General features: G+C 52.3%; 2 protein-coding genes across 11 annotated transcripts in view; one reads left to right on the top strand and one right to left on the bottom strand.

The window, feature by feature from the left end:
* The window catches only part of ANKS3 (ankyrin repeat and sterile alpha motif domain containing 3), a 29,020-nt gene extending 9,447 nt beyond the window's left edge, over window positions 1–19,573 (top strand). For 5 of the 7 annotated variants that reach the window (XM_036824976.1, XM_036824977.1, XM_036824979.1 and 2 more), the window contains 12 exons: window positions 7,948–8,083; window positions 11,450–11,608; window positions 13,357–13,494; window positions 14,006–14,115; window positions 14,388–14,555; window positions 16,705–16,829; window positions 17,295–17,436; window positions 17,807–17,979; window positions 18,290–18,375; window positions 18,839–18,922; window positions 19,028–19,118; window positions 19,194–19,573. In XM_036824976.1, coding sequence (XP_036680871.1) covers window positions 7,948–8,083; window positions 11,450–11,608; window positions 13,357–13,494; window positions 14,006–14,115; window positions 14,388–14,555; window positions 16,705–16,829; window positions 17,295–17,436; window positions 17,807–17,979; window positions 18,290–18,375; window positions 18,839–18,922; window positions 19,028–19,107 — 1,401 coding nt within the window. In that variant the 3' untranslated portion in view covers window positions 19,108–19,118; window positions 19,194–19,573. Of the gene's footprint in view, window positions 1–7,947; window positions 8,084–11,449; window positions 11,609–13,356; window positions 13,495–14,005; window positions 14,116–14,387; window positions 14,556–16,704; window positions 16,830–17,294; window positions 17,437–17,806; window positions 17,980–18,289; window positions 18,376–18,838; window positions 18,923–19,027; window positions 19,119–19,193 lie in introns of those variants that run through there. The other 2 variants (XM_036824978.1, XM_036824982.1) reach the window with 2 other exon arrangements.
* A 212-nt stretch (window positions 19,574–19,785) lies between these two features.
* NUDT16L1 (nudix hydrolase 16 like 1) lies at window positions 19,786–25,064 on the bottom strand. Of its 4 annotated transcripts, none has more exons than XM_036825002.1 (4): window positions 22,300–25,064; window positions 21,959–22,219; window positions 21,010–21,232; window positions 19,786–20,080 (listed from the first exon to the last, which is right to left on the bottom strand). In XM_036825002.1, the coding sequence occupies exons 1-3, from the start codon at window positions 22,450–22,452 to the stop codon at window positions 21,011–21,013; spliced, it is 636 nt and encodes a 211-aa protein (XP_036680897.1). In that variant the 5' UTR covers window positions 22,453–25,064; the 3' UTR covers window positions 19,786–20,080; window position 21,010. The 4 variants fall into 4 exon arrangements, with proteins under 4 accessions (XP_036680897.1, XP_036680898.1, XP_036680901.1 ...); XM_036825003.1 differs by having other exon boundaries at window positions 19,786–20,075; XM_036825006.1 differs by lacking the exon at window positions 21,959–22,219.
* Window positions 25,065–25,103: the final 39 nt, after the last annotated feature.

Here is a 25,103-nt window from a genome sequence, read left to right as displayed (position 1 = left end):
TTCTAACAGTTTGCAATTATAAGCAGTGCTCCAGGGAATATCTTGGCACACACAGCTTTAGCATGCATGCAGTTATTTCTACATGCTGTATTTCTACAAGAGGGATTGCTGGTGCTCACATTTTGAACTTAATAGGTCCTAATAAAAAGGCAATTAGGGCTTCCCTGGTGGTGCAGTGGTTAATAAGAATGCGCCTGCCAATGCAGGGGACACCGGTTTGAGCCCTGGTCTGGGAAGGTCCCACATGCCACGGAGCAACTAAGCCCGTGCACCACAACTACTGAGCCTACGCTCTAGAGCCCGCGAAGCCACAACTACTGAGCGTGCGTGCCACAACTACTGAAATCCACGTGCTTAGAGCCCGTGCTCCGCAACAAGAGAAGCCACCGCGGTGAGAAGCACGCGCACCGCAATGAAGAGTAGCCCCCGCTCTTTGCAACTAGAGAAAGCCCACGCGCAGCAACGAAGACCCCAAGCAGCCAAAAATAAATTAATTAATTAATTTAAGAAAAAAAACAGGGCAGTTAAATTAAAAGACAATGAAAAAATGGGCAAAGGATCTGAAAAGATACATCTCCAAAGAAGAGACACAAATGGCCAATAAGCACATGGAAAAATGCTTGACATCATTAGTCATCAGGGAAAATGGCAAATCAAAACAACCAGGAAAATAATAATATAATAAAAAAAGACAATAACAAGAGGTGGTAATGACGTGGAGAAATTGGAACCCTCATACACTGCTGTAAATGAAAAATGATGCAGCCTCTTTGGAAAACATTCTGGTAGTTCCTCAAACAGTTAAGCATAGAGTTACCATATGACCCAGCACTTGGATATATACCACTCCTAGGTATATACCCAAGAGAACTGAAAACAGGTCCAGGCAGAATCCTGTACATAAATGTCCATAACAGTATTGTTTGTAATAGCCAAACGGTGAAAAGAACCCAAATGTCCATAAGCGGATAAATAAAATTATTACATGCATACAATGATATTAATTGGCCATAAGAAGGAGTGAAGTACTTCCCTGTGCTACAACCTGGATGGACTTTGAAAATATGCTAGGTGAGAGAAGCCAGATACAAAGGCTGAATATTGTATGATTCCTTTTGTATGAAATCTTCAGAATAAGCGTATCTGTGGAAACCAGTAGATTAGTGGTTGCCTAGGGCTGGGGGGAGGTACAGGATTTCTTTTCAGGGTGATGAAGACGTTCTGAAATTGTGGTGGTGGTTGTCCACCATTGAAGTGTAAACTGTAAGTGGATGAATTGCATGGTAGAAGAATTATATCTTAATAAAGTTGTTTAAAAAGTTCAACAGGGGAAATACTTAGTAAGTTTTAACAAATTCCCACTAAAAAGGATGTCTCTCTTGTCCTTTCCACCAGTAATACATGACGATGCCCATTTTCTCACATCCTCACCAGCCCTAGATGTTACCATCGTAAAGTTTTGCCAGTTTGGTAGGAGAAAAGTGGCATCTCGTTTTGGTTTGTACTTATTAGTGAGATTGAACATTTTAAAACCTATTTATTGACGATTTCTATTTCTTTTATGAATTGTCTTATTTATTTATTTATTTATGGCTGTGTTGGGTCTTAGTTGCGGCACGTAGGCTTCTCTCTAGTTGTGGCGCATGGGCTCCAGAGTGCACGGGCTCAGTAGTTGTGGTGTGAGGGCTCTCCAGTTGTGGCGCACGGGCTCAGTAGTTGTGGCTCACAGGCTTAGTAGTTGCGGCACGTGGGCTTAGTTGCCCCGTGGCATGTGGGATCTTAGTTCCCTGACCAGGGAGTGAACCTGCGTCCCCTGCTTTGGCAGGTGGATTCTTAACCACTGCGCCACCAGTGAAATCCTGTTTGTTTTTTTTTAAACTTGTCTATCCTGGATTGTTCTATATCAGTAGATATAAAGCTCTCTTGTCTCTTGTATGGCAGCATAGCACTCCCTTGTAGGGATGAATCAGTTTCTCTAACAGTGGTCTGCAGATAGAATCAAGTTGTATTTGCCTTCATGCACAGTGCTGTGTGGGATATCTGCACACATACTTCTCCACACACTTGTGCGACCACATTTGTACAGTTCGGTACTAAAGGTAGAAGTTTTGGATGTAGCCTAAGTACAGCCGTAATGTGGATGTTGCCAAATTGCTATCCAAAGAGCAAGTTGTACCAACTTGAACGCTGTCCACAGCAGTAAGCATTATGACTCTTAAATTATGAAGTACTTTAAACATTCAAAATAGTACAGAAGATAATATTAATACAACTAATCCACATGAATCCAGAGGTAACCACTATCCAGATGTTGGTCTGTACCTTTCCTGTCCCTGACTTTATACTCTCATCACATGCTGTGTGTCCTTAAGCAGCATGTAGACTTGTTTTATATATTTTAAAGATTTATGTAAATAATATATTTATTTATATGTTATATATTTATATAATGACTGTGTCATTTAACACAGTGTGGTACATGTAGACGGGGTTCACTCATTTTATCACCTCTGTATTTATTGAATGTATGAATACGGTATATTTTCCATTCCTTTGTCAGTGGACCCCTAAGTCATGTCCACCTTGTTATTCCCATCAGTGCTGCAGTTAGCATTTTCTACCTGTCCTCTTGAGCATATGTGAAGGGATTTCTTTAGGAGATCAGGATGTGTTCTTCAAAGCAGAATTTTGGGTGTGTAGGCTGGGTGCATATTCACTAGAGAGTGTACCTTGCTCTCCCCCGTAGGTGTCCCAGTTTGCACACTTCCGACAGCGTTTCATAGCTTGCATCTCCTGTCCCCTCAAAACCCTTGGTACCTGCTATCAGCTGAGTGGTCTCCTGTTGATTTTTGCCTTTCCCTGATTTCTCGTGAGGTTGAGCATCTTTTTCATATATCTATTTGCCATCTGCGCTTCCTTTTCTGAACATAATTATTCTTTGAAGGTAATTCCACTCACACGAACTAGGCCTCCTTAAGACGTAGCAAAGGGACAGGCGTCGATGCAGGGTAGGGAGCCCTGGCTGTGAAAAGCATAACTTCTGCCTCTGAGCTTAGAGCCTGATCTTAAATAAGGTAGAACTGGAGACCATAAGGGACAGTTACTGTTACAATTTTTTAAAAGGAAAACGTATTAGAGAATCAGACTTTTGATCATTTATGTACCGTGCAGATTACACCCTCACTTGGTGCCTTTACTCTCCGGCTGGGTCTGAGATTGTATGTGGGTGACTCATATGTAGGGAAAACAAATTGTATTGGATTTATTTTGGAAAATTTTCTAAATTTTAAACTTTGAAACAATTTCAGACTTAAAGAAATGTTATAAAATAGTACAGAGAATTTGCATACCTTCACTGAATTCCCCAAATGTTAACATTTCACTTCATTTTCTTTATCAGTCTCTATATACCTATTATCTTTCTTGGAACCATTTGAAAGTAAGTTGCTGACATAATGCCCTTTTCCTCCTAAATACTTTTTTTTTTTTTTTAAAGAAACCATTTTCTTTTTTTCTTTTTCTTTATTTGTTGGCTGCATTGGGTCTTCGTTGCTGCGCACGGATTTTCTCTAGTTGTGGCAAGCGGGGCTTCTCATTGTGGTGGCATCTCTTGTTGTGGAGCATGGGCTCTAGGCGCCCCGGCTTCAGTAGTTGTGGCATGCGGGCTCAGTAGTTGTGGCTCACATGCTCTAGAGCGCAGGCTCAGTAGTTGTGGCACACGGGCTTAGCTGCTCCACGGCATGTGGGATCTTCCCGGGACCAGGGATCTAACCCATGTCCCCTGCATGGGCAGGCGGATTCTTAACCACTTTGCCACCAGGGAAGTCCCCCTCCTAAATACTTTAGTATGTTTTTCTTAAAACAAGAATTTTCTCTTTCATTATCACATACAGTTATCAAACTCAGGAAATCAACAGTGAACCTCCCCAATGCACTAATCAGGAGTGGAAGGGGCTGGTCAGTTCTGGTGGTTGCTTTTTGGCTGATGGGCCGGGTCATTCCTTTGCTAGGGAGGCCGTCTGGCTGTCCCTGTGTGGATGCTCCTCACTGCCTGCAGATTTCCTCCTGCTCAGTCATGGGTGAGCCCACCCAGTCCCCTGACCTGCCCCCTTAGCCAGGCTCCACACTTGGAGGCTGGGCACCCCGTGCTCTTTGCCAGGGGAGGAAGGGGCTGCAGCCACTTCCCTCGTACCCCATGTCCCTCCTTCCAGTAGGACCATGTAGGGTGGGCTGGGCCTCTCCTAGGAGGGAGCTGAGGGTGCTATGGCCTCCTCATGGGGAGTAACCCCCCCCATCACGCTGGTTCACGTCCTCTCAGCTTTGTGATCCCACCTTCCTGTCAGTTAAATGAACTCATTTTCCTGTCAGTTAAAATGAACTTCTATCATGTTCTTCTCTAGTTACATATTATGTACATTATAAAATAGAAAAACAAAAAAATTTAAAGGATAAATAAATTGATGGAAATTCTAATATTTTCTTCCCTCACCTTTGGAGCCTTCTTGTTGTCAGTTCTGTTTTCTTCCTCACTAAGGAATAGTGTTACTACTCTTTTTTCCCTTTAGTATAATCTGAAGTTGAAGTCTTCCAGGCTTAAAAATAGATATTAGTTAAAATCCTTCAGGGACTTCCCTGGCGGTCCAGTGGTTAAGACTCTGCGCTTCCAATGCAGGGGATGCGGGTTCGATCCCTGGTCGAGGAACTAAGAAGATCCCACATGCCCCGTGGCGCAGCCAAAAAAAAGAAAAAATCCTTCAGTAAAGATGGTATTGTTGGGCTTCCCTGGTGGCGCAGTGGTTGAGAATCTGCCTGCCAATGCAGGGGACACGGGTTCGAGCCCTGATCTGGGAAGATCCCACATGCTGCAGAGCGGCTGGGCCCGTGAGCCACAATTACTGAGCCTGCGCGTCTGGAGCCTGTGCTCCACAACAAGAGAGGCCGCGATAGTGAGAGGCCCGTGCACCGCGATGAAGAGTGGCCCCCGCTTGCCACAACTAGAGAAAGCCCTCGCACAGAAACGAAGACCTAACACAGCCATAAATAAATAAATAAATAAAGAAATAAATAAAAAATATCATGTCCTTAGGGAGACCTCTTAAAAAAAAAAAAAAGAATGGTTAATTACACAGAAATAGATAAGTGAATTTGGACAAAATCGCTTTATTTGTTTAAAAAAAAAAAAAAAGATGGTATTGTTTTTCTGGTTGAAACCTTTGGGTCCTTCTATCAAACTGAAACTAGAAATTATCTTTTTTTCAGCTTTATTGAGATATAATTGATATACATCACTGTTTAAGGTGTACAGCATAATTATTTGACCTCTGTATATCATGAAATGCTTACCACAATAAGTTTAGTTTATATCCATAATCTCCTATAGATACAAATATCTATATACATATATCTCCTTGTGATGATAACTCTTTTGGATTTACTCTCTTAACTTTCCTATATAACACATAGCAGTGTTAACTGTGGTCATCATGTTGTACATTACATCCCTAGTTTCTACTTACAACTGGAAGTTTGTGCCTTTTTAAAAATTTTCATTGAGATGTAGTTGATGTACAATATTATATGTTACAGGTATACAACATAGTGATTCGCAATTTTTTAAGGTTATACTGCATTTAGGGACTTCCCTGGCAGTCCAGTAGTTAGGACTCCGTCCTTCCACTGCCAGGGGCCCCGCTTCAATCCCTGGTCAGAGAACTAAGATCCCTCAAGCTGCGAGGTATAGCCAAAAAAACCCAAAAAGTTATATCCATTTATAGTTATAAAATATTGGTTACATTCCCTGTTTGTACAATATATCCTTGTAGCTTATTTATTTTTACATAATAGTTTATACCTCTTAATCCGCTACCCCTATTTTGCCCCTCCCCCCAGGATGTTGTGCCTTTTGGCCACCTTCATCCAATTTTCTCTCCTGCCACCCCCCTAGAAATGATCTTTTAAGGCTGAAGGTTTCATTGCTGATTTCTAACCAGAGCTCTGGAAAGTTGGGGATTATAGAAAGTAAAGCTCAATTAGGCTCTTGTACAAATGCGTTTTTTTTCCTAGCAGTGGGAAGTGTGATAATCACCTTCTGTACTGGGCTCAACCAAGACTGTCAGTTGATCATAGTTTTCTAAAGTAGGGGAAAAAAAGTACATATGTAAATATTTATTATACAAGCGATATATACTTGCTATAAAAGAATTAGAAAGTATATTTAAGCAAACAGAAAGCAAAAATCACTCATAATCCCATCACCCAGAGATAGCACACATTAACACATTGTTGAGTGTCCTAGTTTTTTTTTTTTCCGCACCATGCAGCTTATGGGATCTTAGTTCCCCGACCAGGGATCGAACCCAGGTCCACGGCACTGAAAGCCCAAGTCTTAACCACTGGACTGCGAGGGAATTCCCAAGTATCCTAGTTTTTTATGGATAAATATTTTAAGTCAAAGTGGAATTCCATTATACAGGATGTTTTGTAATGTGCTTTTTTTCTCTTAACGATGTCTTGTGCACACCTGCCCAGGTTTCTACGTACACTTGGCCCCGTCATGTAAGTGGGTGGGTGGTGTTCCATTTTATGTGTTCTCACTTATTTCACTAATCCCCTAGTGAACTAGTTCTTTTCAGTTCTCACTATGCTAAATGCTTCAGGGAAGATCCTAAATGTTAGTGTATATCCTTCATTATTTCCTGAGGTTAAATTTCCAGAAGTGGAATTTCTGGGTCAGAGGGCATGCACACTTTTCAGGTTTCAGCTATCTCTTGCTGACTTGCCCTCCAGAGCACGGGCTCGTAGTCCCACCATCAACTACGAGGCTGCATGGTTGAAGCTTTCAAAATGGAAAGCTTATTGGGCTTTTCCAGTTTCAAAAGTAAACGTGCTCATAGTAGTAAATTTAGAAAATATAGAAGATTAGGAAGATGTGAAAATCCCCATTATCTTATTGCTTAAAAATAATACTAACAGTTTGGGCATATTTCCTTCCAGTATTACTTTCTATATACTTTTTTGTTTTGTCGCAGTTGTAATGTATATATACAGTTTTGTATCGTGGTCCTTTTTAAATCTTGGTTATAATTTTGTTATTTGTAAATACCAGCACTTATGGCAGTAATATAGCTGACTCTCCACCCCCCTGAGCATTTAAGTTGTCTCCGGGTTTTTGTTATTGCAGATATGTGGTGTGGAAGTGGAACTGTTGTGCTGAAGACGATAAGTACTTTTTAGGGCTTTGGGTAAAAGTTACCAAATTCTATTTCAGAAGGGTGGTGCTCCCAATCTGATTATGGTTTTTAAAGGCTGGCCCTCCAGTGAATCTGTTGTCTCCAGTTTTCTCTGTTTGAAGAGAGGTGCAGCGAGTGGGACACATGCTCCCCATTTAGTGTGTGTCTGCAGCGTCAGAGCCAGCCGGGCGCCCCACACTCTTGTCACTAAGAAGCGCCTTCCCAGGGCTGCCCTGGTGGTGCAGTGGTTAAGAATCTGCCTGCCAATGCAGGGGAGACGGGTTCGAGCCCTGGTCCGGGAAGATCCCACATGCTGTGGAGCAACTAAGCCCGTGCACCACAACTACTGAGCCGGCACTCTAGAGCCCGCGAGCCACAACTACTGAGCCCATGTGCCACAACTACTGAAGCCTGTGCACCTAGAGCCCATGCTCCACAACAAGAGAAGCCACCTTAATGAGAGGCCTGCGCACTGCAACGAAGAGTAGCCCCTGCTCGCTGCAACTAAAAAGAAAGCCCGTGCAGCAACGAAGACCCAACGCAGCCATAGATAGATAGATAGATAGATAGATAGATTGCCTTCCCCACTTTCTCGCAGGGATGTGGGCTTGTCAGGAAGATGCCGGCGCCCTCCCTCTCCTCCAGGGTCTGCAGCCCCGAAGCCAGGCTGCTTTGTGGGCGAGGTTCCTAACTCTTCTTCTTTCACAAACTTTCACAGGGAGTCAAAGTGGACACGAGAGACCACAGTGGAGCCACAGCCCGGATGCTGGCCAAGCAGTATGGACACATGAAGATTGTGGGGCTGATAGACGCTCACTCACCTTCTCTGCCCAAGAGCCTCTACCGGAGCCCAGGTACCTGCGTCTGCGGCCAGGCCTCTGCTGGCGTCCCCTCCTCCCCTTTGGCTCCTGGAGCCTCGCCGGGACCCGGGCTGAGGGGAGAGGGTGTAGAATGTAGGGCGGGACTGCCAGGCTGAGGATGGGCAGGACAGGGAGGAGGAGGGCAGCTCACAGAGGGGATCACTCTGGTTTTTGTTTCTTGACTTTGCTTGTGCTGTTTGTTGCCATGCAGATGTTTTAATTTTATGTAGTCAAATTCATCGTTTATTGCCTCTGGGTTTTAAGTCACAGAACATCTTGCCCTATGCCCTGGTTGTACAACAAATTGCCCATGTTTTTCTCTAGTATGTGTATGGTTTCATTTCTCCATGTAGATCTCTGATCCATTCACAATGTATTTTCACGGATGGTTTTTTCCAAACAGCTGCCCCGTTGTTCTAGTATCATGTGTTTAGAAGTCCATTTTTGACCTAGTGATCTTTACCATATATTCTGAATTTCTGTTTGCATTCAGGTCTGTTTCTGGACTGCCTGTTCTGTTCCACTGGACTCTGCACACACAGACCCACCCTGTGTAAATGACAGAGGCTTTCTCTGACATGTGTTGCCACCTGGTGGGGCCGGCCCTCCTCATAGCTTTCCTTCTCCAGTGTTTCCTGGCACTTGCTTTTCTGTGTGAACTTGAGCATCAGCTTGTCTAGCTGCTTAAAAACAGCGTGCTGATATTTTTGTGACTGTGGCAAATGTACAAATGAACTGCTTCTCTGTGTTGTTGAGTCGCCCTAAGACCAAGGGACGTCCTTTTGTTCAAGTGTACTTTCGTGTCTTGCAAGAGGGTTTTAAATTTTTCCTCAAATACATTTTGCATATAACTGAAGTTTATTCCTGAGGGTCTGATTTTCGTCATTGCTGTTGTAAACGCATTATCGCTCTTAATGCTGCCATCATAGCCTTGAACGGCTTGTTGTCTGTGCAGAGGAAGGCGACTGCTGTCTGTCCACAGTTCTACCGCCTGCTGCCTTATTGAGTTCTTTCATTATCTGAATTCGTTTTATTTATCTGTTCTCTAGGGTTTTCCAGGTACACTGCCATAAAACCTGCAAATAGAGACAGATTTACTACTTTTTTCCTGATTTTTGTACCTCAGATTTCTTTGCTTTCATCGCACTCACTAATCCCTCTAGTTCCCCGTTGAATGAGATGAGGTAGTGAGCATTCACTTTGGTCCTGATCTTAGCAGAAGTGCCACGTTAAGTATGATGCTGGCTTTGGACTTCCCTGGCAGTCCAGTGGTTAAGACTCCACACTTCTACTGCAGGGGGCGCGGGTTCAATCCCTGTTTGGGGAACTAAGATCCCGTGTGCTGTGTGGTGCGGCCAAAAAATAAAAAATATAAATGAAAATAAATAAAGAATAAAAAATAAATGTTTTTTTAAAAAAAGTAAGATGTTGGCTTGCAGAGTAAGGTCTGCATATATGTTATCATGTTAAGAAAGTATTTGTCATTTCCTGTATTCTTGAATGTTTTTATAGGGTAAGTGCTGAATTTTGTCAAAGGTGTTTTCAACATCTATGGAGATGATTGTGAATTTTCTCCTTAGACCTACTAACACAGTATATTATGTTAATGAATTTCTTAATAATGAACCAACTTTACATTCTTGGCATAAATCCCACTTGGTGTACTCTTTTCTTAATGTGGTTCTAAATTCTGTTTGCTAATGTTTATTAATTTTGTATGGATATTCATAAGTGATGTTGGTCTGTGATTTTCTTTTGCCTATCTTTATCAGTTATAGGTCTCAATATTATACTTCATTAAAAGAACTGGAAAGTTTCCCTTCCTTTCTGTGCTCTAGAACAATTTATGTAGCATTGGTCCCATGTGGTCTTTTTTTTTTTTTTTTGGTGGTGCATCGGGCCTTAGTTGTGGCACGTGGGATCTGTCATTGCAACACACGGGCTTCTCTCTAGTTGTGGTGCGTGGGCTCCAGGGCGCGTAGGCTCTGTAGTTTGCAGCACGCAAGTGCGGGCTCAGTAGTTGAGGCGCATGGGCTTAGCTGCCCCGCAGCACGTGGGATCTTAGTTCCCCGACCAGGGATCAAACCCCCATCCCCTGTGTTGGAAGGCGGATTCTTTACCACTGGACCACCAGGGAAGTCCCCCATGTGGTCTTTGAAGGATTCTCCTGTGAAACCATCTGGGCCTGGTCTTTACCCACATCTCTCTTCTGTGTGGTGTGTTTCCTAGACCCACTAGTCTCTCTGCAGAGAATGGGGTGAGTGCTGAGTCTCTGCTGGAGCGGGTGCTCGCCTCCTCCCGGGCATCAGGGATGCTGGCGTCTGTGGGGCTCCCTGCCACCTGGGCCATGTTGGGGTGTGGGGTTCGTGTGGTTCTGTCTGTCCTGCCAGCTGTATGGGATCAAGGGGCCACGTCAGGAGGTTCAGACTCGTGGAGCCACCTTTTCCTTGGTTCCCCTGCCTGAACATTTATTTTTTATGACTCCTTCAGCTTCTGCTTGGATAGACCCCAGTCTCCTCCTGGCGGCATGGATCCTGGAGTGTGAGGGAGGGGTCCACTCGGCGTCACTGGCCTGGGCTTGGAAACCGGGCCAGTGACTCTCTTGCTCTCGGGCAGGGGCTGGGCTGAGCCTTCAGTTCACGTCTGAGTGAGCCGCTCCCTTCCTGGCCTCAGGACTGCTTTGTAACAGACACCAGCACACAGGGGATACAGTGGTAATGAGGGGCTTCTCTGCATGTCTCCACCCCAGTTCACCAACTCCAAAGTGAGATCTTACCCAATGGGTACCTTCTACAAATAAACCCCTGAATTTTGTCTTCTAGGTGTAATGAAATATGGAAAACAATGAAAAGCTATAAAATGACAGCTGTGGGCACACTGAGCTCTTCAGCTCAGACGGGTCGTAAAACAGCACACAGAGCTGTCATGTGGCACTTGTTTCCTAAGAGATTGTTCAGGTTGAGAATATAAAATGGTTTAAGAAGTTGTGACTGCCGTTGCCATATGTTTATGAAGAGATGGATCTTACTTGTCACCTCAGCTTAGAACAGAATGTATTTCTGACTGTTAACATACTTACATGTTGTAAAAAATTCTGGAAACTCAGCGAGAGGGATGAGTTGGATCCGCTCACCATACTTAGCAATTTTACTCCCCCCCCGCCCCATGTCCCTGTGGCCCATCTGAGCAGTGGACCCGCCCATTGTGGCATTTCTTACAGGTGACATCCTGGGAACACTTTTCTTAATTTAGGAAAAGGAAAAAAGCAATTACAATGATCTTTATTTCAGTTCATTATGAGGATTAGTAAATTAGTCCATCACTGAACATACTGTCTAAATTTTGGTGTTTGACCCACAGAAAAATACGAAGATCTGAGCTCTTCAGATGAATCCTGCCCCGTCCCTCAGAGACAGAGGCCCTGTCGGAAGAAGGGCCTCAGCATCCACGAGGGGCCGCGAGCCTTGGCCAGGCTCACAGCTATTGGACTCGGAGGCAGGATGCAGCAGCCTTGCTATGGTGAGTGCCCCACGATCCCAGTGGCTTCGACACCGTAGTCTAGGATTCTGTCTGAGAGAACGAGTGACTCTCAGGCTCCTGGCGGGGGGGGCTGCCTGGGCTGCCGGGTGGGAGCAGCGGCTCAAGGACTCAGAGTCCATCACAGGGATGGAGACACGTCTGTCAGTGGCTCGCTCTTGGGTTTCGGCTCGTCCTTTGAGTTTCCTTTCTGTTGGTTAAAACTACAAATAGAACATTCTCTCCTGTAGGAGAGATATAGCTGAGCTCGGATCCATTCCTCACGTGGGTGGGTCAGCCCAGCAGGGAGGACGTGACCGTTGAGTCCCCTTCCTGTCTCTGCCACATCTCCTGGGGAGGACTCTGCCCTCGCGCTCTTTTCTCAGGGTGTGGATTTGAGAACTGCCCACCAGACACCTGGTGGGCCAGAACCCTAGACCCTGAGTTTCCAGATGGCCTGAGTTTTTGTCAGACCGTCAGCTCCTGAGTGTTGAGTGCAATGCTCTTGGGGAGCACAGGCGCTGAGTTCTTGGGGCGAATTGGGCTTGACGCTGTCTCTTGTGCTGGCCTGACTGAGTGACCAGACTCCAGTGTGGGTCTCGCCCATCAGTGGCAAGGCCGCTGGTCTAGCGAGAAGCCCTCAGAACCCCCTCCCAGCCAGGAGACCATGTGAGGACTTGATTCCCTTCTCAGACCCTTGGAAGGGGTCCTGGCGCTGGCTGGTAACCAGGCCTGCCTCCTCCCACGTCCGGGGGGCTGACTGGTGAGCCGGTGCTGCGGGCGAGGACACGGGCATCTGGTCTGGCAGCTGGGAGCTCGGGGCTCTGGGATGAGTGGCAGAGTCTGTTCCTTTGGAGGAGCCCAGGCCACCTGTCCCGCCTGAGCTGTGGCCGGGGCATAGGAAGGAGTGTTCACCAGCCTCTCAGCTCCGGCCTTTCAGGAGATTGTTTTTCTTCTTACACTGTGTGAAAGTTTAATTTTCTGTAAGTGCATATATGCTCTTTGCCAAAAGTTAAAAAACATTTTTGAATGATAAATAGCATGTGCTGATGTAAAAAATCTCTAACTTCAGAAAGGTATAAAGAAGAAAATAAGTTACCTGTGGTCCCACCAGCCAGGCTCTTTCATGCAAATACACGTACTTTCTGTGGGGCAGAGGCAGGGGCAAAGGCGGAATTAAACACTCTGGTTTGTGTTCTGCCTCTTCTCCTTGTTTTCTCGCAGGCAGACATTCAGAGGTTATATAATTCATTGTCACTGCCGTTAATGTTTAGCCAGGGCCTCTTACCTTCCTGTTCAGCTGGATCTTCTTGACTGGGGTTGACTGGCCCCTGTGCTGGAAAGTCGCAGGGGCCATGCAGGCCCATGTGTGTATGAGAGTAGATGTTTCCAGCTGCGGGAACACCTTGTAGTATAGTTTTCCTTTGGCTCAGGAATCTGTAAATACAGCTTACCGTCTCCTACTTTGTCCTCTTGGCAAAGCAACAGCGTGGTGTGATAGAGAGGCTGCCACTGCCAGGCCTGGCTCCACGTGCACCCGCTGCTGGGCACAAGCTGGTCACTAACCCCTTGGAGCCTGTTTCCTCACCTGCAGACGGCATGGCTCTGTCCAGGTTACCGTGGCGAGTAGAGAATGCTGTCCTGGGGCTCCCCTCGCCGAGACCCCTCTGAGGAGGTGGTTGCGTGTGGAAGGAAGAACTCGTCCTTCCTTATGCATGCGTGAGGATTTACGTGCCCCATTCTGTCCACAGAGCAGGTGCCTCCACGGGGCTATGTTACCTTCAACAGCAGCGATGAGAACCCCCTGGAAGAGGGGGGCCTCTGCTACAGGGACGTCACCTCCCCCATCAATGAGCGGGACGTGGAGAGCAGCAGCGGCAGCAGCCGGGGTACGCACCCCCCCGCCACCAGTCCGGCTGGGCCGTGGCCCTGTGACGGGTCCATCCGGCAGAGGACAGGGTGAAGGTTAGAGAAGGTTCTGGCTCTTGTGAGGAGAGTCATAATCTGGCGTGGGGACAGGTGAGGAGACTTCTCGCCCAGGGTCTCTCTGAGCAGGATCTGGGAGTCAGTCCAGACAGACAGGCTTAGCCTCTTGACTGGTAAGTCCTTAGGAAATGTCTTCGTATGTTATGTGCATCGTCCATTCCACAGCTGTTTACCGAGTGTCCTGTGTGCCAAGCACTGGCTAGATGCTTGCATTTATCGGTGAACAGAGCAGACAAACGCTGCCGAGCCTAGAAAGGAAGGGCCTGGCCCGGCAGTCGGCGTGAAGCAGAAGCAAACAGTGAACGATTGGAGGGGCCGGGGAGCGCTGTGGCTGAAGCCGCTCGGGGACAGGGCTCTGGGGAGTCGCCACGGGCGAGGCCTGTGGTCAGGCGTCCTCGTCTTCGCCATTGTCAGAAGAGCACGCCTTCTGTGCCCGCCTTGGGGCCGCGCGGAGCAGCAGCAGCAGTGAGGGCCTGGCCCGGGCCCCGGAACTCAGCAGCGAGGCCTCCCTGGAGAGCAACGAGGTGACCCTCCCCCCCGCCCCCCGCCCCCGGCGTCGCGGGGGCTGCCTAGCCGTTCACTTCAGGGGAGCGTGTCCATGCAGGGCCGCGCTGGCCTCCCCCGGGGAGGCCTCTGGCAGGCGGGGCAGTTTCGGGAAGTTTCAGGCCTTCCCCACCGTGAGGGGAGCATGCAGATGAAGCCGCATACACTGGCGGTGGGGCAGGGAGCAGAGCCTGGATGCAGCACGTCAGCTGCCGGCCCTGCAGTTGCTTTAAACACACACCTCTCACCACAGGATTCGGATCATGCGCGGAAAAGCTCGGTTCGCAAACAAACTAAAAGCTACGTGAAGACCAAGAATCGTTACAGCAGCAGTGACAGCCAGTGGCCTCCTGGCACCGGGACTTCCTGTGCCCCAGGATTGATCCCCCAGACTGACAGGTCCCCCTACTCAGGACCCCAGGTAAGACCGTGGGGCTTCTCGTGATTTGTGAGGCATTTATTTGTACTTCCCATGGGGCCGGCACTGTTGAGAGAAAAGAGTGGGATGGTTTTCTCCACACGACCTAGAAAGCTGCTTGGGCTGAGAGGATTCCTAATGGTGAGAGGAGCCAGTTGCCGGGCCTCTGTTCATCCCTTTCCATGGAGGGATCCGTCTCTCCCCCTGGTTTCCATGCTCAGCTCAGCCTCCCTGAGCCTGGGGAGGAGAAACACAGGACCAGCATCACAGAGCTGCTTTCAGGTGACAGTGACAAGCTGCATGGGAAGCAGAGGCAAAGTGGCACTTAGTCGGGACTTAATGAGAACTTAATTGCTGCCTTTCTCATCGTGGCTGCTCTGACTGAGTAGTTTGTCCAGGATTACAGGTGCAGCAGCAGCGCCACTGCCTAGTGTGTTCTCCCACCCTCTGTGGGCATAAGTGGTACGAAGGTGGAAGAGAAGTCAGTATTTGCCATTTATTAAAGTCACAGCTCTGCTCTTCACTAAAAGCCTGTAATTTTGCTGGTTTCTCCTCGCAGCCCCTTTGGGGAGCTCTCTCCAGCGCCTGTGTTCCCAGGCTCGGTGAGCAGCTGACCTCTCGATACCTTAAACACATGCCGATTGGAGCCTTTAAATCAGCTTCTTTAAATATGTTCCAAGATTTGGTGTATATGCTTGGCAGAGGAGCCAGTGGGGCGAAGCTACCTGCTTCTGGGTCGGGGTTTCCTATGTAGCAGAGCAGCTCCGTCACTGCCACCTCCTGAAAGTCAGCCCTTGACACAGGGTTTGTAAAACAGAAACGAAAAAAAGAATAAAATATGTTCCAAGAGCTAAAGGAAACCATGTCTAAATACGGAATATCAATAAAGTGATAGAAATAAAAATGAACCAAATAGAAATTCTGGAACTGAAAGTACAATAACTGAGATGAAAATTTCACTAGAGGAGCTCAACAGCAGGTTTGAGCACACAGAAGAAAGAACCAGAAAACTTAACATAGATCACTTGAGGTTATCCAATCCGATAAAGAAGAATGAGGAAAAATGAACAGAAACCTGTGAGACACCAGCAAGTGTAACAGCGTGCACGGAATGGTGTTCCTGGGGAGGAGGGAGGGAAAAGTAGAAAAAATGTTTTAAAATAGCCAAATCTTATCAGGGGAAATGAAAAGACTGCCGTCCACTGCACAGTCCATGGGGCCAAGGCAGAAGAAATCCTGGAGAAATGTCTAAAGGTGCGAGAATGCAAGTTAAGAAAAAATAATCTCTCAGATACTGGAAATTTTGGTTTGGGGATCCAAGAACACGTCGATCTGGGGATCAAACACCAGGCATTGGTACCTACAGCCTGGACCTCTACGTGGTGCTGGGGAGGCCAGGTTTCAGCATCGCAGACAAGAAGTGCAGGGCAGGCTGCATCGTGGTCAAACACAGAATTAGCAAAGAGGAGGCCCTGCACTGGTCCCATGGGATCATCCTTCCTGGCAAATAAATTCCCATTTCTATCCAAATGGCCAAAAAAAAAAAAAGTTTTCAGTGGAAAAAAAAAAAAGCCAAATCTTCTCAGATTTGATCAGAAAATGAATCTGCACATCCAAGAAGCTGAATGAGCTCTAAGTTGGTTAAATTCACAGCCACACCTGGACACATCACAATCAGAGTGTCACTAAACAAAGAATCTTGGAGCAAGAGACAAGTGGCTCAGCACATACAAGGGGATCTCCAGACGATTAACAGCATATTTCTCATCAGAAACCACAGGGACCAGAAGACATGGGACGACATGTTAACCAACAGTGCGACGTCCGGCCAAGACTGTCCCCCAGAGTGAAGGAGAAATGAAGAGAGTCCCGGGTCAGCAGAGACCGAGAGGAGCTGCTGCCGCAGACCTGCCACAGGGTGTGCTTCCTGCTGCAGTGAAGACACTGGTCCAGAGACGCCCTGCCTGCCCTGTCTGAGGACACACAGGGGGCAGCCCAGGCTCTCTGCCGAACTTGGGAGTCAGCAGAGCTCAGGACAGGCCAGGTGCTCAGCAGGAGAAAGGCAGCTCTGTGTGCAGCACGGGGCTTTTCCTGCCCCCACGTCTTCGTGGCTTGCCTGTCCTCTGACCTGCCCTGGCTCCTCACCCTCTAGGACCTCGCCACGCTGCTGGAGCAGATCGGCTGCCTCAAATACCTGCAGGTGTTTGAGGAGCAGGACGTGGACCTCCGCATCTTTCTGACCCTCACTGAGAGCGACCTGAAGGAAATCGGCATCACGTGAGTCCCAGGGCCTCTGTGGCCACGATGCCCAGGAACCAGCTGAGGTGCAGCTCCCAGCATTTGGGTGGAGAGCCTCCCTGTCCAGTGGCCGGCTTTCTCCCTTCTGTCAGCTGTCCACTCCTGCAGCTGCTCCCAGCCCAGGTGCAGGCAGCCTGGGTCCCGAGGCCCCGAGCTGGCCCAGCGGACACTGCTGTGCTCAGGGCACCTTGACATTTTCCACTGTCCACCTTTGAGAGCATCCCTAGCAGGCCCAGCTCCCTGTCCAGTGAAAGCAGCAGCCAGGCAGGGTGGGAAGGTCACGACTCCTTACGACGCTTTCTGTCTTCTGTCCCAGGATCCTGGGGGCTCCTCTCCCCCTTCAAAGCTGGGATCTTTCTAGCAGACAGTCTTGGTAGAAGGACGGCCCATGGAGCCTCCACGTAGAGCAGGTGCTGATCCGTGTCCTCTCACTCCCTGCTGTAGGTTGTTTGGGCCCAAGAGAAAGATGACCTCTGCCATCGCCCGCTGGCACAGCAGCGCCCGCCCCCCCAGTGATGCCTTGGAGCTGGCCTACGCCGACCGGCTTGAAGCCGAGATGCAGGAGCTCGCCATCCAGTTGCACAAAGTAAGTAGAGAGCTGGGGCAGGGGATGTGCAGAGAAGGACACAGCGTGGAGACAGATGCCCAGAATCAGCGGAGAGCAGCAGCCAGGGCGGGTGACAGGACAGCGAGGCCGGGAAGCATCATGGCTCGGATGCAGTGGGGCGCACAGGTGGGCACAGGGGGGAGAAAGGGTGTCAGCAGTGCACACCGCAGGGCTTGCAGGAAGGGGCCCAGGCCGGGGATGCTCCAAGGTGGAGACAGGTCCCCCCAGGCCAGGAGAGGAGGAGGCTGTCTGACGGCGGAGATGGAACCTGGGGTGGGGGAACCCTGCCCGAGTGGTCATTCCCCACCCCTGAACTGGCCTGCTGCATCTGCTGCCTCTCCCGCTGCAGCGCTGTGAGGAGGTGGAGGCCATGCGGGGCCTGGTGTCGCAGGAGCAGGAGCTGCGGGCTGTGGTGGAGAGCTGCCTCCTGGAACAGGACGGTGCCCGCAAGGACGTCCATGCACAGTTGCAGGAGGCCTGGGCCCTCGCCCGGGATGCTGCGCTTGTCCTGGACCAGCTGCGGTAAGTGGGTGTCCGAGCTGCCCCTGGGCCAGGGCCAGGCCAAGTCACTGTTTCCTCCAGATTCTTCCAAGAATGGGTCGTTTTCAGGGCCTCCTGGAGTCACCGCCACCCCAATTTCATCTGGCTGTCCCTCCTTGCAGGGCAGACCAGGCAGCAGAGGGGCCCCGTGTGGGTCTTTTCTCTGCCCGGGCCGCACAGGCACAGGCTGGCAGAGCGCACAGGGCAGAGCCCCTCCTCACACTTGGGGAGAAGGGTGTCTGCGCTCGCCTGGCCTCTCCCCTCACCAGCGATTGGTTCTCGTGTCCGGCAGAGCCTGTCAAGCTGAGCTGTCCACCCGAGTGCAGCAGGATGAATCCCCGCTCGAGGCCACGCTGGGCCCAGGCCTCCCCACAGCTGGTAAGGAGAGCAGTGTCCTGGACCCAAAACAGGTAGACAGAGGGCAGGGACGCCTCCCCAGGCTGGGTTTTCCCACTTGTCTCAGTGTGGTTATCACACTGACACCACCCCACCCCAGATCCTCTCACGTGCCCAAGCCCATGTCCTCACTGTCCCTCCAGGTGGCCTTTGGGCCATGGCTGCCTCCACTGTCCAAGACCTCAAGTGACTTCTGCAGCCCCTGGCTGGGGCCCCCCAGGGCATAGCCCAGCAGTAGGCAGGGGCCCTCACACACATGCCCGGGGCTGAGCCCTGACTGGCCGTCAGCGCTTTGCTCCACAAGTGGGAGAACACTCTGATGTAATGAGGGGGACGTATGCCACCAAAGGTTTGGGGGGCGTCCCCTGGTCGCAGTGGCTCAGGACGAAGAGGCAGGGCCTGTGGGCACAGACACCCCAGGCCTACTCAGCTCTCTGCCCTACAGACTCCAAAGGCTGGCAGGCCGCCTTGCAGGCCCTGAGCCTCCCTCAGCTGTCGGGAGCCCTGGAGGATCAAGTCCGGGAGATGGGTGAGTCCAGGGGGCCGGACAGCCCACCAGCCCTCAAGGTCATCCATTCCTGTGCCCTCGAGCCCTCCAGACTGCGAAGCAGTAACTCTCTGCCCCCGTTCTTAGGGCGAGTGCTGTGCTTAGTGACCCAGAGCCTGGAGAAGCTGCAAGTGCTGAACGGGAAGGAGAACTGGCGGGAGCCTTAGCCAGGGGGACGGTGAGTGTCTGTCCGCCCAGGACCTCGGCCCCGAGAGCAGGGCAGCTGTGCAGCCGAGCGAGCGCCCCCCCTCAGTCTTCTCTTTCCCTTCTCAGAATCTGACGTGGGGTGACTGATCCACCCTGAAGCTGTGTGCCCGGAGGACAGGAGGCCAGCGAGCGGGCAGCTGCAGTGGCCAGGGCCAGAGGATCGGGCCCCAGGAGCAGCTGGCAGACAGGACGGGGCTGTGGCCGGTGCGAGGGCAGCAAGGCCCGCACTGAGGCAAGACGAGGGTCTCTTGTCCAGACCCGGGAGTGGGGCCCAGAGCAGGCAGGGCCTTGGGGAGAGCGCGTCCCCACACACCACAGGCGCCACACTGAGGTTCGCCCAGATGGGTGAGGACTGAGGCGGCGCGCCTGGGCAGCATATGTCATTTGCTGGAAAATAAAGTTTAAGATTGGCTGGTGAGGGGTTCAGTTCTGGTCCCACGGCCTGAGGTACTGGCTGATAAACCACAGCAAGAGGAAAGCTGTGCCAGGGCCCTCGCCCAGAGCACCATGCTCAGGGCAGGACCGACTGGGTGATCCCTGCTGCCCCATCCCTCTGTTGCCTGTAGCTAGGGCCACCTTTGCATCAGAACCCCCATGATTCTACAGAGCTACCTGGAGAGCGAAGCAGGCCCCAGAAATAAGAGAGGAGTACAGGTGTTTTATTTACAGAGCAGAGTGTCCTTGCCCACATGTGCCAGCCACTTCATCGAGGCTCTAAGATGGGACACCCAGGCTGGGCCGGGAGCATTGCTTTCCTTACCAGGCCGGCGCTGTGGAAAGAAACTGTGAGCTTCGCTGAGGAGTCTTTCCAGACGTAGGGCCATAGGAGACCACCAGTGGTGACCTTCCTGTCCTGTGGTGGCTCTGCTGTTGTCATTGTGCACGCTTGGCCAGTGCTGCCAGACTGTTTCCTGGAGGTGCCTGCAGACTGTGCTGGGAACAGAGAGAGGGAGGCTCTCAAAGGAAGAAGCAGTGGGCTCAGCCCAGGCGCCACCAGAGCCACCAGGATCAGGGAGGGGCCTCACACTGTCAGTCTCAGTGAAGAAACCACCAGACCAGGCCCATGGCCCAGAGAGTCCACGGCTGGCAGTGCCACCATCAACACGGGGAGGTGGCTGGCACCCCCACCTGGGAGGGGAGGCCTGCATCAGCTCCACCTGAATGGTGCCCAGAGCCCCGCTCTTAGGCCCGGCCCCTGCCCTCAGGTCCCTGGGTGGCGGGGAAGGGGACACCCTCCTGCATCCACCCCTAGGCCTGTAGCCAGGACCGAAGAACACACAGAACAGCGGAGGCATGACTTTACTGTCCTTTCTCCAGCAGCTCCCTGTACACCTGGGCCCCACGGCCCTGACTCTCTGCAGGGACAGGGACCAAGACAGAAAGGGTAAAGCTGCTTTGAAAACTCACCACAAATAAAGCTAACAACCAAAATTCATAACATAACCTCCTATCCTGGGCTGGCCTTTCTCCAGACCCTGGGGCTGGCTCGGGGCACGACGCAGGACGGAGTCAACCCAAAGTTGGCCTCCACAAGAACAAAACTGCCACGAGAACAAAGCAACTTCTCCAGGGTTCAAGTGCATGCGCACTTACCCACTGAGGCTATCAGGCAACACCTGGGGCTCCACCAGCCCAGGACACGCGCGCAGAGAGCTCGTTTCAGAGTGGGTGTACCCAGGCCACCACCCAGTAACTGCTCTGGGCAGTGGAGATGACGAGGTGCCCCCCCCCCCCCCCCAGAATGGGTCAAGCACAGAACATGCTAGAAGACACACTCCCACACTGAGGCTGGAGGGCCCAGCCTCAGCCCACGGGCACAGAGAGCCAGGGGGAGGGCGACAGACACAAGGCACAGCAGCAACCTCAGGAGGAAGATGGGAGCAGCTTCTCTAGGGCCTTCTTCTGCTTTTCCGTGGCCGCAGCCAAAGCTTCAGCCAGCTTCTCCTCGGGCATCATGTTGAGCACCTTGAGGGCAAAGAGGAGCTGGTATTTGGCTGTGCTGATGAAAGCGTTGCTCAGGAAGTTGGGAAAGCCACCGACTCGGTCCTTCTGGGTGTACAGTGGGACGCGTACGAGCCCCAGCACCTGCGTGGAGAGGAGACCAGGATTGGGACCAGGCCCCCCACACGGATGGCATGGCCTTGGCAGGAGGGGCTTGTGAGCTGCTAGGCCACGGGAAGGACAGCCAGGTTGCCAAGGACATAATGGGAGACCCGGGTAGGGTTGGGTGAGGTAGAAGCCAGCCAGCTCCCTTGGTGCGGTGCAGCCCCTCTCTTCCCCAAGCAAGCTTCAAGGCCATCCCCATGCACATCCCACTCTCAAGTCCCAGCCCTCATCCACTGGCAGGAAGCCCCGCAGTCCACACCCCCATGCTCCCTCTTTCACCTGGTGAATCCCAAACACCTCAAGTGCCACTCCCAGTCTTCCAGACTATAAAACCCATTAGTAGAGCCTTCATCCCCCACACCATGAACCCAGACCTACAAGATCCTCTTTTTCCTCTGCAGTTTCACAACTCCCGGAGCAGGCACCGCCCCTTCCCATCCTCCCACCGATCCCACTCCCCATTCCCAGGATTGGCAATGGCAGGCAGCAAGGCAGATGGAACACAGCCCCGAGGGAGCCCCAGCCCCGGCCCGCCTCCCACCCTAGCCGACCCCTGGTCCCTCTCCCCACCCCAAAGCTGGAGACAGCGACACCCTCCCAAACTGTCCAGGGGACCCTCAGGGGAACGTGTTACCCATCGGTGCCTTCCGCGGGGCCAGAGCCAAACCCCGGGGCGGGGGGCGGGGCCCGGACAGCGGCCCCCACCTCCAGGCCGTGATCCCGCGAGTGCACCGCGCTGATCTCCACAGCATGCAGCTGCTCCAGCGTGAGCTGCCGCGCGTACAGGTGCGCCACGACGCGGTGCGGGCCCTCGGTCAGATGCGAGCTCAAGTAGTCGGCCTCCGTGAGGCGCAGGCAGCCCAGGCCCAGGCCCAGAACCCGATTCAGTCCGTCCTCCAGCGACCAGAAGCGCCGGTCCACGAAGCCCCCGGGGAAGCCCAGCAGCCCGTCGAAGCGCATCTGCATCTGCAAGGGAGCGCCGGGTCACGGGCGCAGGTCCGAGTAGCGTCCCGTACCCGCCCGCCCGCGTCCTCCCGCGTCCTCACCAGCACCGAGAAGCGCATGGGGATGCGGCCGAAGAGTTGCCCGGGGTTTGCGGCGTACAGCATGGCGTGGCACGAGTGACTCCAGCCCGGCCCCAGACGCATCGCCTCCACCCGGCTGATTTGCTTCAGCTCAGGGACCGCCGCCGCCGACATCTTGGCACTACCCACCGCGACCCGGGCACCGCCCTTACGTGCATGCGCGGGCCCGCCCCCGCCGCGCCCGAGCAATCCGCGGACAGCCGCGCCCCTGGGCCCCGCCCCCCCGCCAATCGCTGACGCGTACCAGGTCAGAGCCCGTCACTGCTCTCCGACGCGCCGTTGCGGGGCGGAAGGGGCGGGCACAAAGGGAATGGCTGCTGGCGCCCCAGCCGTCACCCAATAGCCGCGCACGCCGAGCGGGCCCCGCCCACGGTCCTCGAAAACCACAGAGCCCAGGATGCAACGCGACAGCCGAGCTCGCAGGAGTGGAGCGCGGACTCCTGGTTCTCGGGCGCGCGGCGCTTGCGGGGTGGGGGCGGTGCTTGCGGAGTCACGGCTCAGACTGCCCGCCCCGAAGAGGGCAGGAGAAGCCCCAACGATCTCTTTGCCCTCGGCCCTCCCCCAGCGCCTGCCTGGGAGCGCCGCCCCGCGGGCTTCCCACCGCCAGCTCCAGGCCTGGCCGGCTCCAGCTTCTGGGCGCGAGGGCGCCTCCTGCCTCCCCTAGGGGGCTCAGCTGAGCCCTGGGATCAGAGGACACAACCCTCCCCTGCACGCACGCCAGCCCCATCGTTCTGCTGCCGGCTAAGCGCTGGAATCCAAGGTCACTGCTGGTCTGCCTGACTAGAATAGCAGGAAAGCAGGGTCTGGCAAAGCTCCAACTGCCCTCACAGTACGAGTCCACGCCCAGCACTGAACTGGGTGCATGGTGAGGAGTCCTGGGGCTCCCTAAGCCCAGCCTGCTGGGGCAGAAGTGATTTAAATCCCGGGGCAGGGAGCTTCCCAGCCCAGCGCACCAAGTACCCTGCCTGTCAGACACCATATGCCAGGTACTGTTGGAGGAAATAGGGTCTCCCCCACTTTATTCCAAGGAGGAACCTGGGGCTCAGATGAATGGGACTTGCCTGAGGGCACCCAGCAGTTTGTGAGAGCCAAGATCCCACCCAAGATTCCCACTGTCTCCTACCCAATGTACACAACAGAAAACCGTGAAGCTTCAGCAAAAGGGGGCCTGAGTTACTTACCAGGTGTCTGTACTGGAGAAGGAAGTCGCTAGGGCTCGGAAGCATCAGAAACAGCATCGGAGGGAGAGTAGCGGGGCTCCCCTGGACCCTATGGTGCCACTCGCTCCACCAGCTGGCCCAAGCTCCATTTTTCTCCCACCGTGGACATGGATTTGCTGAGTGAAGGCACCACAGCCTGTGCTCATAGGATGGGTGCCATGGCACAGCCTCAGGAGAGCCATGCAGCCGAGGGCAAGTTCTGTGCCCTGAGAGGGGCTGAGAAGGAGAGGGGCAGAGGGCAGGCGAGGGTTGGCAGGATCCGCCAGAAACTCATTCACGTTGGGTCCTCGGTGGTGTTCTGTCAGACGTGGGGAGTAAGGACCCAAAGAGAGAGGCTCTCCGCCACCATGGCCCTCTGCCAGGGGTCAGGGCTCAGGTGGGGCAGCCACAGCTGGCAAGGGGAAGCCAGATTCCAGGGCAAGTAACCGTGTCGGAAGGGGAGAGATTATCAAGGGGAAGGGCCAATTCAGAGAGGACCCCACCTCCAGGCCGCAGACATTAAGAAAGGAGGTGTGGGTTGGTTTGGGGGCAGTGTGGAGGAAGATCCAGTGCAGCCCATGCAAGAACCCTTGTGACACTGAACGCCCTTCTCCCACACTGGGACCATGCCAGACCCAGGCACGACCGAGGGTGGCAAGCCTTCCTTGGGGCAGGGACAGGCTGCCTGAGTCAGAGGGGACCAGAGGAGGCTACTTGGAACTGTGTCTACAAAGGAGCCGGGGCCCTGCTGGTGGGTGGTGGTTCAGGCAGTGCTGCAGTGGGTGTTCTGGAGCCCCAGCCTTTCCCTACGGGGAGGCTGCTCACTGGGCAGGGGAGCTCAGACCAAGCAGAGGGCCCTGGCTGGGCTCCAGCATCCTGGCAGCCAAACCTGCCCCTCCAATCCATTCCCCACATGACAGCTAGAGAAAGTTGCTCCCTTGCTTAGAAGCCTCTGACTAAAACTACCCCACAAGGTGTCTGCACCCCACACCCCCAACTCTGATGCTTCAGCCACTTGCTGGACACACTTGGTCCACTCCTGCCTCCGGGCCTTTGCACTTGCTGGGCCGCCTGCCTGGGGTGCTCTTCCGCGGAGAGCTCCTTGGCAGCCTTCAGAGCTCAGCTGAAATATCTCCTCAGAGAAGCCCTCCCCAGCCACAGGTTAAATCAACTCCATCTCGTGACCCGCTGACTCTCTTCCTAACAGTAACCAGACCTGGGAAGACTTGGATTACTTGTGTGGTGTCTCACTGACCAGAACACAGGCTCCGGGGGCCTTGCCCATTTTGTCTTCTGGCAGAACAGGCACTCAGTTCACAGCGGTGGGATGAATCAACTCGCCGAAGCAACTCGCACACCTGGAGGCTTTGGGCTCTGCCACCTGCTCAGGAGGCAGAGCCAAGTCCCAAGGGTCCCTCCTTTGCTCCAACCCAACAATCAGCACGATGATGACCAAAAGAGTAATAACAGCAGCCCTCACGCCCTCCTGGAAGTTGTAGTTCGCGGACATCTTATACATGAGGGAACAGAGGCTGCAGCCACAAGTTGGCACCTGCACTGCTGTGA

Source organism: Balaenoptera musculus, chromosome 15 (assembly GCF_009873245.2).
Source record: "Balaenoptera musculus isolate JJ_BM4_2016_0621 chromosome 15, mBalMus1.pri.v3, whole genome shotgun sequence".
Lineage (NCBI taxonomy): Eukaryota > Metazoa > Chordata > Mammalia > Artiodactyla > Balaenopteridae > Balaenoptera > Balaenoptera musculus.
This window is presented reverse-complemented; position numbering and strand designations above follow the sequence as displayed.

Bases quoted from the DNA above. Each gene is read 5' to 3' on its own strand.
- NUDT16L1 (XM_036825002.1), bottom strand. From the start codon at position 22,452: ATGTCGGCGGCGGCGGTCCCTGAGCTGAAGCAAATCAGCCGGGTGGAG. The intron at 22,220-22,299 runs GTGAGGACGCGG...GCTCCCTTGCAG, and splicing joins CCATGCGCTTCTCGGTGCTG to ATGCAGATGCGCTTCGACGG. The intron at 21,233-21,958 runs GTGGGGGCCGCT...CTCTCCACGCAG, and splicing joins CGCGGGATCACGGCCTGGAG to GTGCTGGGGCTCGTACGCGT.